At 37.6% G+C, this 13,858-nt stretch overlaps 1 protein-coding gene across 1 annotated transcript; it reads left to right on the top strand.

Annotated features, from left to right (window-relative positions):
- Window positions 1-268: 268 nt before the first annotated feature.
- Window positions 269-8,211, top strand: LOC134800612 (zinc finger protein OZF-like). The gene is made up of 7 exons (XM_063773097.1): window positions 269-397; window positions 485-611; window positions 4,086-4,154; window positions 4,344-4,397; window positions 6,306-6,368; window positions 6,683-6,748; window positions 6,910-8,211. The coding sequence occupies exons 1-7, from the start codon at window positions 269-271 to the stop codon at window positions 8,127-8,129; spliced, it is 1,728 nt and encodes a 575-aa protein (XP_063629167.1). The 3' UTR covers window positions 8,130-8,211.
- The last annotated feature ends 5,647 nt before the right edge of the window (window positions 8,212-13,858 follow it).

The raw sequence follows: 13,858 nt of genomic DNA, 5'->3' as shown, positions 1-13,858 counted from the left end.
CGCGGTCAGGTACGTCCGTCCGTTTTAGCTTTTAGACTTACTACTTTTTCTGAACGTACCCTGCGTCTCCGCTATCTGTCACTGTCAAATGTTAACTGTCAGTGTCGGGACTACGCTACACGGCTTATACGATACGCTGTTTTTTCTTGTTAATTATCTGCTATTTCTCTAATATAATATAATATATCACACTGTACGTACACTCGTATTGTTGTGGTATTTGTTTTAAGTCCATTAGAGTATTCTCGCGCATCGCACGGCTGCTGTGATGGACGTGACGCGCGCGTGTCGCTGCTGCCTGCGGTGTGCTCCGGACAAGGACCTGACGACGCCGTACACACATCTCGGCAAAACGGAGATATATGCCGACATTATCAAGGAGAGCTTTGATATACATGTAAGCAAAAGACTATCTAGTTATTGAAACATCTATATAAACCCAAAATTGTGAAAACTCGGATGTTTTTGTTTGAATAACTTGCAGCTGGTACTAGGCGGCTCGGGCTCGTGCGGCATCTGCTCGGCGTGCGTGGGCCGCCTGCGAGACGCGAGCGACTTCAAGCTGCAAGTGCAGCGCAGCCAGGCGGAGCTGCAGGCACTGCTTGTTAAAGGTTGGCTTTAACAACTACTTTTAATTATCTGTGTCTAATGTGTGTGTGTAATCTTCATATGTGTTTGGTGTGTCAAGAAAATAATGAACTAAATTAAAATTTTATTTAGAAAATCACAATAAATATTATATGGATTACTGATATTTGCTACATCAGTAATTTTGCTTCAGTTTAAGAATATTTTTAGGGTTCCAATTATTACAAACCCACATTACCTATAGGTAGGTGTAGGTTTAGTAAGGATGACAAATGTATGGAAGTGCATGCACTTTAGTCTCAGGCAACGCCGCGGGGTATGATTGTTCCTTAGGTCAAACAAAGTTGATCTGGCCCGGTAGCCAGGAGATCGTACCATGCAGACCCCCTAAAAAGGGGGTGTGAACGGGTCGGCTCCCCAGGTCCAATCTATGCTATATTCCGTCCCAGTCTTAGCAACTAGGGCAAGTTATATATCAGTTTCGTGTAATTAAGGAACGAGGAATTCATTTTTGAAATAATTACTATACCTTCGCATACAATAAAAAAAAATATTTGTACAAAAAATGAAAATGTTATGTAATTTTTTGTGACTTCTTTGGATGTTACAATCACAGTGTGGCGATTTGCACTAAATTAAAATATGGACGATGTAGCCCATGTATTCTTTATTCTGGAGAATATCACTTTAAAGTAGGCATTCATACATTTTTTCGTAATAAAAAAATAATTTATAGTGCGAGGCGGTAACGATTTCCATACAAATGGAACTATGCCCAAAGTCAAAGTTTAAAAATGTTTACTAAAACACTAAATTTGGCATTTTAAAAAGTTTAAGCATTATGTCAGGAAATGAATGGTCAAAAAACGTTGTAGAGGGAAATGCCAGGAACACAATTTTTGACTCCGTAACTTTGTTTGGACTAGTTAGGAGGTGAACATATCAAAAGTCCCCGGCTGTAGCCCCGGTGCTGGGGGGAGAGGGGGGTAAGAAGGTCGAATTTTTCGGTTTTTCATTGATATCTTGGAAACTTTGCGTCTTAGCGACATGACTACTAAGACAAACCGAAAGCTGTTAAAAGTAGTTACAAGTTTTAATCAGTAAAGTTTTTCGATATCTTGAATAGTTTTTGAGATACCCGCTCTTGAACGTTTATTTAGGGATTTTAATTTTATCTTGATATCTACATCAGTGAAGCTGTTAGGCCATGTTTGGTATCATTTTCGTATTAATCGGGGGTGCTGAATTCATTTATGGTATCACATTAACACTATTGCGAAGTAAAACCAAAATTTAAAAAAAAATATTTTTTTAAATCCCTCTTCACGCTTAAACCGCTGAACCAATTTCGTTGAAATTTGGTATAGAAATAGTTTCAGTCTCGACACAGGATATAGGATAGTTTTTATAACCAAAAGCATATTTTGAGGGTGTGAAAAGTGGGGTGGAAGTTTGTATGGGGGGTCAATAACTGCTGAACCGGTTTAGATGAAATTTAGGATGGTATACATCTGTGATTTAGATGAAAATGATACCAAACATGACTTTAAATCTTACCTTAAGCAGTATTAACTTCAGGAATTCAGTTTCGTCGACGAAGTTGAATTCCCCCCCCCCCCATACTCCATTTCACAACTTCAAAGGATGATTATTGAGATAAAAAGTATTTTATGTCCTGTCTTGGGAATCGAAATAGCTGTATACCAAATTTCATTTAAATCGGTTGAGCGGTTTAAGCGTGAAGAGGAATTAAAAAAAAAAGATATTTGTTTAAAGTTTATATGTTTTTTCTTAGGAGTGGTGTCAATGTGATACCAAAAATGAATTCAGCACCCCCGTTTTATACTAAAATGATACCAAACTCGGCCTAGCAGCTTCACTAATGTAGATATCAAGTTAAAATTGAAAGCCCTAAATTAAACTTTCAAGAGCGGATATCTCAAAAACTATTCAAGATATCGAAAAACTTGACTGAATAAAACTTGTAATAAATTTTATCAGCTTTTGGTGTGTCTTAGTAGTCATGTCGCTAAGACGCAAAGTTTCCAAGATATAAGTGATAAACCGAAAAATGTGACCTTCTTTCCCCCCTCTTCCCCTCAGCACCGGGGCTACGGCCGGGGACTTTTAATATGTTCGCCTCCTAGCTAGTCCAAACAAAGTTACGGAGTCAAAAATTGTGTTCCTAGCTTTTCCCTCTATAACTTCTTATTGCTTGGCCTATATAATGTTTTAATATTTTTTGATATGATATTTTGCTTGCCCTAGTTGCTAAGACTAGGAAGGAATATAGCATTGATTGGACTTGGGTTGCCGACCCTTTCACCCCCCCTTTTTGGGGGGTATGCATGGTACGATCTCCTGGCTACTGGGCCAGATCAACTTTGTTTGACCTAAGGAACAATCGTGCCAAGCGGCATCGCCTGAGACTAAAGTGCACGCTAAATGACCTTTCTCAACCTACTATTACCAAACTGTCTGTCGCAGAGACTCAGGAACTAGAAGGTAGACAGTTAAAACTCTCTTAGTTTGTTTCTATTTTTAAATAACATTTCTTGGGTATCGTCACCGCCATCAGTTTTTTGCCAAGTTCTTAAATTAGTCCTATTCTACTTTCGTCACCCATTCTACATTCGTCACTATCGTCGGTGGTCTTTCTCATCTTTGGTCATATTTGTTGTTTGACTTTTTCTTATTCCGGCTCATTCCGGTATTCATCATTATCTTCTTAGGCCATGTTCGATCTTAGTCTGTCTCGTTTTCAGTCTCATTCATAATTCGTCAATTTTTTTTCGCCACGTTCGTTGTCGGTCCCATTCGGTTATTGACAAGTTCTTAATTTGTCTTATTCTGTATTCTATCATATTCTTCATTCGTCACTTTCGCTGGTAGTCTTTGTCACTTTGGCCATATTTATTGATTGTCTTTTTAATTTTTCTTATTTGTATTTAAAAATTACACATGTGTTTAATTAGTGCTTTAATAAGGTACACATTTCGTCCTGGGAGGTCGACGTAAAGCATATGGTTTTAGACAAAATGTACCCAATCCTCTGGAGTAACAATAACGATTTCGGACAAATACTACAAGAAAATTTTCTCAAACATGCAATGAAATGTCGTCGCTACGAGCGTTATAACAGGCTTCCAATTATCACGTTTCGGGGGGAGCAACTCGAGAGAACTGTAAAGGAATTTCATACAAAATTGAAGGCCTAGGCCGAGAAATAATTTATTTTTATTTCCATTTCACAAATATTTGTGACACAGCATCGTGGCATTCAGACATTTCGTCAATTAATATTTCAAGTAATAAGATCATTGTTTATGGAAACAAAACAAAAAAAACAAGACGAAGAGTGAATGGGACGAATATCGAACGGGATCAATATTGTACGGGACAAATGCGTGACGAAAGCAGAATAGGACTAATTTAAGAACTTGACAAAAAACGAATGGGACGACCCAAGAGACGATACCATTTCTTGTGTTGTTCAGCAGAGTTTGCGGTCAAACATGAGCAGGTTGATGACGGCGCGGATGATGATTCTGTGTTCAATGTGTTATGTAAGTACTTGTCTGTTGACATAATTTTAATATACAGTTTAAGAATATTTTGTAGGGTTCCCATTATTACAAACCCACATTACCTATTACCAAACTGTCTGTCAGCAAACTCTCAGGAACTAGAAGGTAGACAGTTAAAATTTTCTTAGTTTGTTTCTATTTTTAAATAACATTTCTTGTGTTGTTCAGTGGAGTCTGCGGTCAAACCTGAGCTGGCTGATGATTCTGTGTTCAATGTGTTATGTAAGTAATTATGTAAAGCTATACTGTCTTTTAACTCTTTTATGTAACATACGAGCACAAAATGCTGTGTCTTACAGCTACATGTTATTACTATTTTTATATTAATATAGGCCGGTAGCTTGAACATGTCATGCTCGCTTAAAAGTCTGCTTACGGTGGCGTCGTTGATCGGGTCGCCACTTTCCCGAATGAAGGTTGAGGGAGGCCATGGCTGAGATACGCGTCATACTCGTGAACGGGGAGACAGGTCTGTTTAAGCTAACACGAGCTATTATACCTAGTTACTTTATTTTTGAGTTTAATTACAGTGAGACGCCTCATTCTGCTCTCGTATGTTTCTTTTCTCTGATGAATGTATTAATTATAAAGGATTTTGACTCTTGGAGACCCTATATACATCTCTAAGGATAATTTGGTAAAGTATATTATCTTATAGTTCTGACACCTAGAGACATTAACATCTCTATAGTTCGTTTTTTTTAGCATTAGAAAGAACTTGAAAGAAGGTAAGCGATCTTGACATGTCTTTTAATTGAAAAACGCTTTTTAAAAATCAATAACTATTACTTATGAAAGCAGAAGAATATAAATGATCGTATTAGATTCATAATTGTTACATATTTGCCGTAACTTATTTTTAAAATGTGTTTTTCAATTAAAAGACACATCAAGATTGTTTACCTTATTTCTAATGCTAAAAAAAACGAACTATAAATGTTATAGCCTTTTTTTGTGTTTTTGTCTTCGAGCAACACCGGCTTCCGACACATCGGAAGGGAGGGGCCCAAGCGATATCTCACCGTACAAATCTTTCTGCCATTTTTCGCGGGGGGAAAGGTGCACACAGTCGCACTTCTCACACACTTACATACAAAATCCAATCTGTAATGACGACACAAATACATAGAAAATGACACACGTCAAAGACAAATCTTGCAAACCTCGATCTCTTTTTGTGTACGGACGAGTGACAAGTGTCACAACACGCACACTAACACATTTTCGTTGAAGTATGTTATTGTATTCTGAGAGATGAGAAGTCGGATTTGTCGCTCGACCGATCCGCAATTTTTACTGAGCGAGCAAAATCGATAAATCCAACAATTACATGAGACTAAAATATAATAATTGTGTTTCAATGTAATTAAACGTATGATATGTAAAAAAAATATTACAAGTGAAATGTAACACTTTCTTTTTGTAAATTTGATGTCCCCGACCTCTTTTTATAACAAAAAACCGAGCAAACAGGCATTTTTGTGCAGCAGTGTTCACGCGCGCGTCTGGACTCGGTCTAGTGAAAAATCCAAGTGCAACTAGTTTTATTACCCGCGCTAGATTAGATTGACGCGCTAATCTTGTACCTCGGCAGAGGGGAAATAGTGCGAATGCCGCCTCCCTTCCGTGTTGCTCGAAGGTTTTTGTATCTGTATTTTTTTATATTATTATTATAGTTATTTTTATGTAGTTTGACATGAAGAGACCACACACATCTCTAAGTAATTGTAATACGTTAGTTTGAATTGGTAGTTGCAGTTGTATTTTATAAAATTGTTGATGTATTGTTATTATTTTTGCTTGTAGTATATAAATTCAATGTTGACGTGTACAAGTGCCCTTGTGGCCTATTTGCTGAATAAATGTTGAAGTTTGAAGTTTGTCGGTTGACATGATTTTAATATATAACTATAAATACAATACTGTTGCCTTTATAACTGCAAGGGCAAAAGTACCCACATAAATATAGAAGTCGGTTCTTAGTTTGTTTTGATTCACTATGGTTTTCAGTTTTATTCATTAAAGATTATTTAAGTTGAACTGCACCAATGTGTGGTGACCTCACTCTTCGTGAATGCTTCATAAAACCGTGAATTGTTCTGATGTTTATATAATTAAGTCTTACTTCAGATGAGGAGCCCGTACTGGTGGATCAGCCGAAGGTCGGCGAGGAGAAGAGCAAGGAACTCATGGGTGAGTTCATATCTTGATACATATAATATATATATCATATTGTAAGGGTAAAAGTTGTACAAACATGTACCTACTTATTTACTACATAGGTAGCAAATATTTCTGTGTGCATAACTACGATGTCAAAAAAGGGAAATAAGTAATAATTGCTAATATTTTTCCCTTGGACACTTCATTTATTTTATTAAGTATTTGTGTTGCTGTTTAGAAATAAACAATTTATTTCTTTCATACCAAACATTTGTAGTACACAAAAGTATTCTTTTAAATATTTTATTGAGTACATGTAACACTTCTCCTTGTTATTGTTCCAGATGTAGACCCCCTCGTCAAGTCGGAGACGGATGATGCGATGAGTGACGGCGGCTCGTCAGCGGCGGGTTAGTGTATATAGTTATATACGTATACGATGTATATAACTTGAATAGGAAAGGCGTAATTCGTTACATATATCCTCACAAATGTGGTTTTAGAGAAAACAAGCTAATTTACCGATATTTTTCTATCGAGGTAAATGCATTGCTTAATATTTGTGTTTCAGTGTGTTTGGACGGCAGCGCCGCGCGCGCCAGGGAACACCGAGCGATGGCTTGTGTCGTGGTGCTCGAGCGCCTCCGCGGCGACGTGACTCTTCACAATGAAGCCAACCCATACGGCTGCGAACACTGTGGCAAACATTTCGGAAACAAGATTTTTTTAAGAAAACACATAGAAAACACACACTTGTCCACCGGGCCAACAGCATTTGCTTGTGATTTTTGTAGTTCTACTTTTCAAACCAAATTTCTTGTAATCGAACACGTGAAAAGCGAACACGGTGTTACAAATTTCATGTGTGCTGAATGTGAGTATACAACAAGTTCCAAGAAAAGTTTGGTGACTCATTTAAAGAGTCACTCAGTTAAGAACAATTTTAATTGTAGTCACTGTAGTTACACGAGTTCGTGTAAAAGTGATTTATACAAACACCAAACAATACACATGGCTGGAAAACCTTTTATGTGTAGCGACTGTGATTTCAAATGCAATCAGAAATCATATTTACGAAGACACCGGATGATACACACTGGGGCAAAGCCATATAAGTGTAGTAATTGCGTATACAAGTGTAGTCGGAAGGAAAGATTGCTAACACACCAGAGGATACACACCAGAGAGAAGCCTTACAAATGTAGTCATTGCGACTACAAGTGCAGAGATAGGTCAAGCTTACGTTATCATGAAATGACACATACTGGCAAGATGCCTTTTCAGTGTAGCCACTGTGATTACAAATGCTGTCAGAAATCAAGCTTACAACGTCACATAAGAACACACACAGGAGAAAAGCCGTACAAATGTAGTCATTGTGACTACAAGTGCAGTCACAGTTCAAGCTTACGAAATCACAAAACGACACATACTGGCGAGAAGCCTTTTCAGTGTAGCCACTGTGAATACAAATGCAATCGGAAATCCCTTTTAAAATTACACCTGATGATACATACTGGGGCTAAGCCATTCAAATGTAGCTATTGCGACTATAGGTGTAGGCAGAAAGCAAACTTGTTTGTACACCAGAACATACATACCGGAGAGAAGCCGTACAAATGTAGTGATTGCGATTACAAGTGCAGGACTAGTTCTAAGTTACGAATACACGAAAGGACACACACTGGTGAGAAACCTTTCACATGTATTCATTGTGATTACAAATTCAGTGATAAATCCAACCTACGACGTCATCAGAAGACACATACTGGGACGAAGCCTAAAAAGTAATAATTGCAACTAACAAGAGCAGCCTGAAACAGCACTTGCGAAGACACCTAAAATATAATGGAGGACCGCATCTCCATATAAACGTAGTTGTATGTAGTAGTAGTAGTATTTCTCTCTGGATATTGCGGTGCCAACTGCGGCTTGAGACGACGGTGTTAGAAAATATGAATAAGTTGTTTATAATTTTTATTGCAAGAATTATTTTAAATTATACATATCCTAAATTAAAAAAGTGCTATTTTATTCTACACTTAAGTCGTCTCCTTACCATTCTTATACTCACTGATGTATGGTGCCGCGGTGCCCTCTCTATCGACCCTCTAGGGTTGTCACGTCGGCCACAAGTCGTCGTCAAGCGGCGCTACAGAGTGGATTGAAGTACTGCCAGTGGGGCGACACTCCTCGGGCATTCTCGGCTTAGCATTGCTCCGAGCAATTGTTAGGGTTGACACAACTTGTCGCCCCTTTGCGTGCACGAGCACAGATAATGGCTTGAATTTTGACAACCCTCTGAATAGCCGAAAGGGATAGTACCATACATTAGAAGAGTCAGCATGATTCGTCCCTGAATCGCTGTCAAACTTCGGTTTTGCAGGAAGTGTCCTTCCTGTACGGTAGTACCTTTATTTATTCCGTGCTACTGCGACGCACTCACACCTATATACTACTCATAAAATTCGCACACAGTGATCGTGAAAAGGTGTTTAAAATCCAAAAGCGCGCCGTTCGAATAATTGCTAACAAACCGCACGATCATTCCGCTCGGAGCCTATTCAAAGAGCTGAAAATACTTACCCTACCTAGCGTATTCATTCTTGAAGCCTGCCTACACGTCCGGTACAACCTCGGGTCGTATCCAACTCGCGCCCAGCACCATGCCCCCGGCAGGAGCACGCGCGGCCAGCACCTTCTAGTCGTGCCGTCGCGGAGGCTAGCTAAGGTTCGAGGAACACTCGGTGTACTGGGACCTAAAATTTACAACTGTCTTCCAGCTGACATACTAAACGCGCCCAGCGATGCAGTTTTTAAAAACAAGGTTAAGAATCGGTTACTAGTTTTGGCTTGTTACACAATTGACGAATACATTGAAATGATATCATTGGCCCACTCATAAATATTGTAATACTTAGTCAATATTAAACTGGCAATGGCTGTGCAAATATCTTACAATTAAACTTAAACTAGTAACTGACTGTGTGTTAAAAAAGATATATGATTTAAAAATGTGACATATTAATTATAATATATTTTTGACATGTAAAATTCTGTGACTTTTACCAATAAATTTCTGATTCTGATTCTGACAGCGCCAGTGTTATGCTCACTGCAATACCAATTGGCGACTGAGGTCATAATGCTATCTCCTTTAACCTTAATAAGATAAGTCCAACCAAGAGTGAAAGAGATGGTATTATGACCTGACTCGCCAGTTGCTATTGCGGCTACTATAGTGTTGAAGGGCCAATCTGGTTTGTGGATGCTGATTATGAACTCCAACGTAGTTACTATGTTGGAGTTCATAATCAGCAGCAGAGTTAATTACATATAAAAAATATACAAAATGATCGAGTGTCATACCAATGGATACTATGAATGGAATAGATGGCGCTGTACGGCGCCATATTTTTCTGTGTTCATTTTATCAAACGTCAACTTTTGAGAAACAGACTGACCGCATAATACCGCCGTATAGCGCCATCTACACCAGCTGTCAAATCCAAAGCCTTACACTTGACACATATGTTATACAATCATTGAATGTTTGATGAAAGGGATGGTGTATGGTACATCGTTTGGCAAATTAAAACGGCAGATAGGTTGATCATTTGCTATTTACTCATGCCTAGAAGAAAAAAATTGGCCATGGTTTTTTATACTACTGCGCAAGTAAACATTAGCAATTTACGAAAAACTGGCATAGAGCTGAAAAAAAAAACGTGCGCAAAATTAAAAATTTCTAGGCCTGAGAAGATAGCAAAGGACTCCACCTATCTGCCGTTTTAATTTGGCAAGCGATGTACCAAACACCCTGTATAAGATTAGCTTAACTTCTAACTCGGGTAAATACATCTGTCAGATTGATTATGCGATTTTGTATAACACTTTAAACTCTCGCGTTTTGTACACATTTTAATTTTACAAACAGGTCTACCGCGATATAATTTCGGGTAGTTCAGTGTTGTTTTATTTATATCTCCGTTGATATTTGCTGGGACGTCAGTGGTTCCGTGACCACAGCTTGTGTAACTCAGCTGAAACGTCGGAATTTAAAGTTAAAACAATGAAATTATATCGCGGTAGACCCGTTTGTTTAATTAAATATATGCGATTTTGCTATTAAGACAAGGTAATATTTGCTGAAAGGGTCGAATGGATTTACCCGAGTTGGAAATTAAGCCACGCATAAGTACTTATCTTATCTTAAGAAAAGTAAAAGGCAAAAAGATAAGATAAAATATATAAAATAGTTTATTCAAGTAGGCATATTACAATGCGCTTATGAACGTCAAATAAAGCTATACCGGCTCCAACCCTACACCTCTGCCTCGAGAAGATTTAAATCCCCCCTCAATTGGAGGAGGGTATCCCAATATGGGACCGGCAACAAACTCGGCGGGACACATCTTTTCAAAACATTAATACATCTTATAATTAACATGAACAATAAGAAAACTACATTTTAAATTACTATAGAATTCATGCAATTATACTCAGTAGATGTATAACTTTATAGAAATTTGATTTAAAAAAAAACATATATGTACATGAAATCATACAAATACGTAGCTCTTTCAGAAAACATAATATCAAATTCTTACAAAAGGAAAAGAAAATAAAGTCAATAAAAGAAATGAAAATACATATTATATGAATCTGACTGATTGTTATGAGATGCCTTCATAAAATTTGATGTGCTTTCTTACCTGAGCTGAGTCACCTATAACTCTACACATAATACAATGCTTTTAATTGCTACTGTTTCTTATTACAGTTTCTGGTTTGGACCATGCATGTTTGTCTGTCAAGTAGTCCTCGACTCTGTAATAAGCCTTCAACATCAATGACTTTATTAAGTAATTCTTAAGAGCTGGAAAGGGTAATCTTAAAGCATCCTCAGGTAACTTGTTATAAAAATGAATGCATTGGCCAACGAATGATTTTTGTACTTTACGAACAGTAGGAACTGCTCGCCTTGTCCTTCTCTGCCTCAACGAATGTCACATGGACCGGCGATGGAGGTATAAAAATGCACTTAATATCTATTATACTGTAAGTACTACACTACTACCATTTGCAAAAGTAAATTATATAACATGGTGCAAAAAGAGATGTATGAACACAGAATAAGTAATAGTCTACCGTACAGAAAAGAAACGTCCTACAATACCGACGTTTGACAGCTTTCTAATGTATGGCACTATCCCTTTCGGCTGTTTAGGGTTGTCAAAATTCAAGCCATTACCTATCTTATCTGTGGTTTTGCACCCAATGCACGTCAAGTTTTGCCAAACCTAATAATTGCTCGGAGCAATGCTGAGCCGAACGAAGCCGAGAATGCCCGAACCCTCTAGTTTCCTACCCCTGGTAAGGACAACATTGTTAAAGAGAGTCAATAGAATCACGATGAGCAGGGACGGGGCAGAGGGGTTTTATGACTCGAGTTTACAATTTTCATACCGCTTGTGTTTGACACAATGTTTTTCATCGCACTTGCGAAGGAAAAAAAGTTAAAATAGATTGCCCGCCGTTTTATTTATTGTTTGAGTTAAAGGCATAAAAAACAGAACCCCATTTATATAATAAAACTAATGGCTATGAAATCATTACAATTTTACTTTTTTAACCATACATAAAATAATGACTATCAGTATATTGAAGTTACAACTCACTTATAGCTTAATTTTAAATAAGAGTATGACTTATAAACTATAATAAACACAATAAACTGTTTGTTTATGTCGTCACATCTTCCTGAGAACTAGAATGAAATGAATGAATGAAATTAATTTATTCCAGAATGTGAATCCATATGTGATTAAAACATTTAAAACTAATTACATAACAAAATATGATGATTAAATTAAATTAAATTAAGACGTACACAAACACAACAATTAATTATAAGGACCTGAGTCTCAGTCAGTCTGAGACTAGAAGCAGTCATTTTTAATACAAGCTTTTATTTAACTTGCCCTGTTAGTATGTATGAAGGTATGTTAGTTTAGTTAGTGTGGGTCAAATCATGGAAGCTAAATTTGACCCATTTCTTGATTTCCGATTGAGCTGAATTTTTGCATACGTATGTAAATTGGATGACAATGCAATATTATGATGACATGGAGCTGATCTGATGATGGAGACAGGAGGGGGCCATAGGAACTCTGAGATAAAACAACGCAAACTAATTGTGTTTGGGGTTGTTCGTGTGTCGATGAGATGTGTGTTGCTTGTGGATAGAAAAGTACAGTCAGCGACAAAAACTTGTAACAAAAATGAAATTTCGCCAAAAACTTTTTATTTAAACTCTTACTTACTCTCCAAAAGTTCAAAGTAGATTGTGAAACATGTACAACGATTTCAAAATTGCATGGACACATGAATGGAATTCATTCATAAATTGTTTATCATCACATTGTAATCACGGTCACTATTTACATTTGAAAGGCTTTCCTCCAGTGTGCATCCTCTGGTGACTTTTTAAATGTGAACTTTGAGTACACTTGTAATCACATAAATTACACTGAAAAGGCTTCTCGCCAGTATGTAACCTTTCATGATGTCGTAAGCCTGTCCTATAACGGCACTTGTAGTCGCAATGACTACATTTGTACGGCTTTTCCCCTGTGTGTATTCTTATGTGACGTCGTAAGGTTGATTTCTGACAGCATTTGTAATCACAGTGGCTACACTGAAAAGGCTTCTCGCCAGTATGTGTCCTTTCGTGTATGCATAAGCTTGAACTGTGACTGCACTTGTAGTCACAATGACTACATTTGTACGGCTTTTCACCTGTGTGTGTTCTTATGTGACGTTGTAAGCTTGACCTATCTCTGCACTTGTAGTCGCAATGACTACATGTGTAATGCTTTTCTCCAGTGTGTATCATCTGGTGTCTTTTTAAACTTGAATTCCGAATGCATTTGTAATCACAGTGGCTACACTGATAAGACTTCTTACCAGTATGTGTCCTTTCATGGTTTCGTAAACCTGAACAACTTCTGAACTTGTAGTCGCAGTAACCGCATGTGTATGGCTTTTCTCCAGTGTGTATTCTTTTGTGAGTTCGAAAGTTTGCTTCCCAACTGGTTTTGTAGTCGCAGTTGCTGCATTGAAATGGCTTCGCCCCTGTATGTATCGTTATGTGTTGTCGCAAATGTGATTTCCGACTACATTTGTAATCACAGTGGCTACACTGAAAAGGCTTCCTGCCAGTATGTGTGATTTCATGATAACGTAAGCCTGTCCTATCACTGCACTTGTAGTCGCAACGATTATATTTGTACGGCTTTTCACCAGTGTGTATTCTTTGGTGAACTCGTAAGGTTTCTTCCCGATTGCTCTTGTAGTCGCAGTTGCTACATTGAAATGGCTTTCCCCGAGTATGTATAATCATGTGTCTTTGTAAGTCTGATATCTGAATGAATTTGTAATCACAGTAGCCACATGTTAAAGGCTTCTCTTCACTCGTGTAACTACAGTGACTAAAATTTAAATTTTTATCCAAAGAA

This window comes from Cydia splendana, chromosome 20, assembly GCF_910591565.1.
Source record: "Cydia splendana chromosome 20, ilCydSple1.2, whole genome shotgun sequence".
NCBI classification, from domain to species: domain Eukaryota; kingdom Metazoa; phylum Arthropoda; class Insecta; order Lepidoptera; family Tortricidae; genus Cydia; species Cydia splendana.
Note: the sequence above shows the minus strand (reverse complement) of the source record. Positions and strands in the feature narration are given on the sequence as shown.

Bases quoted from the DNA above. Each gene is read 5' to 3' on its own strand.
- LOC134800612 (XM_063773097.1), top strand. From the start codon at position 269: ATGGACGTGACGCGCGCGTGTCGCTGCTGCCTGCGGTGTGCTCCGGAC. The intron at 4,398-6,305 runs GTAAGTAATTAT...GTCTTACTTCAG, and splicing joins TTCTGTGTTCAATGTGTTAT to ATGAGGAGCCCGTACTGGTG. The intron at 6,749-6,909 runs GTTAGTGTATAT...TTTGTGTTTCAG, and splicing joins CGGCGGCTCGTCAGCGGCGG to TGTGTTTGGACGGCAGCGCC.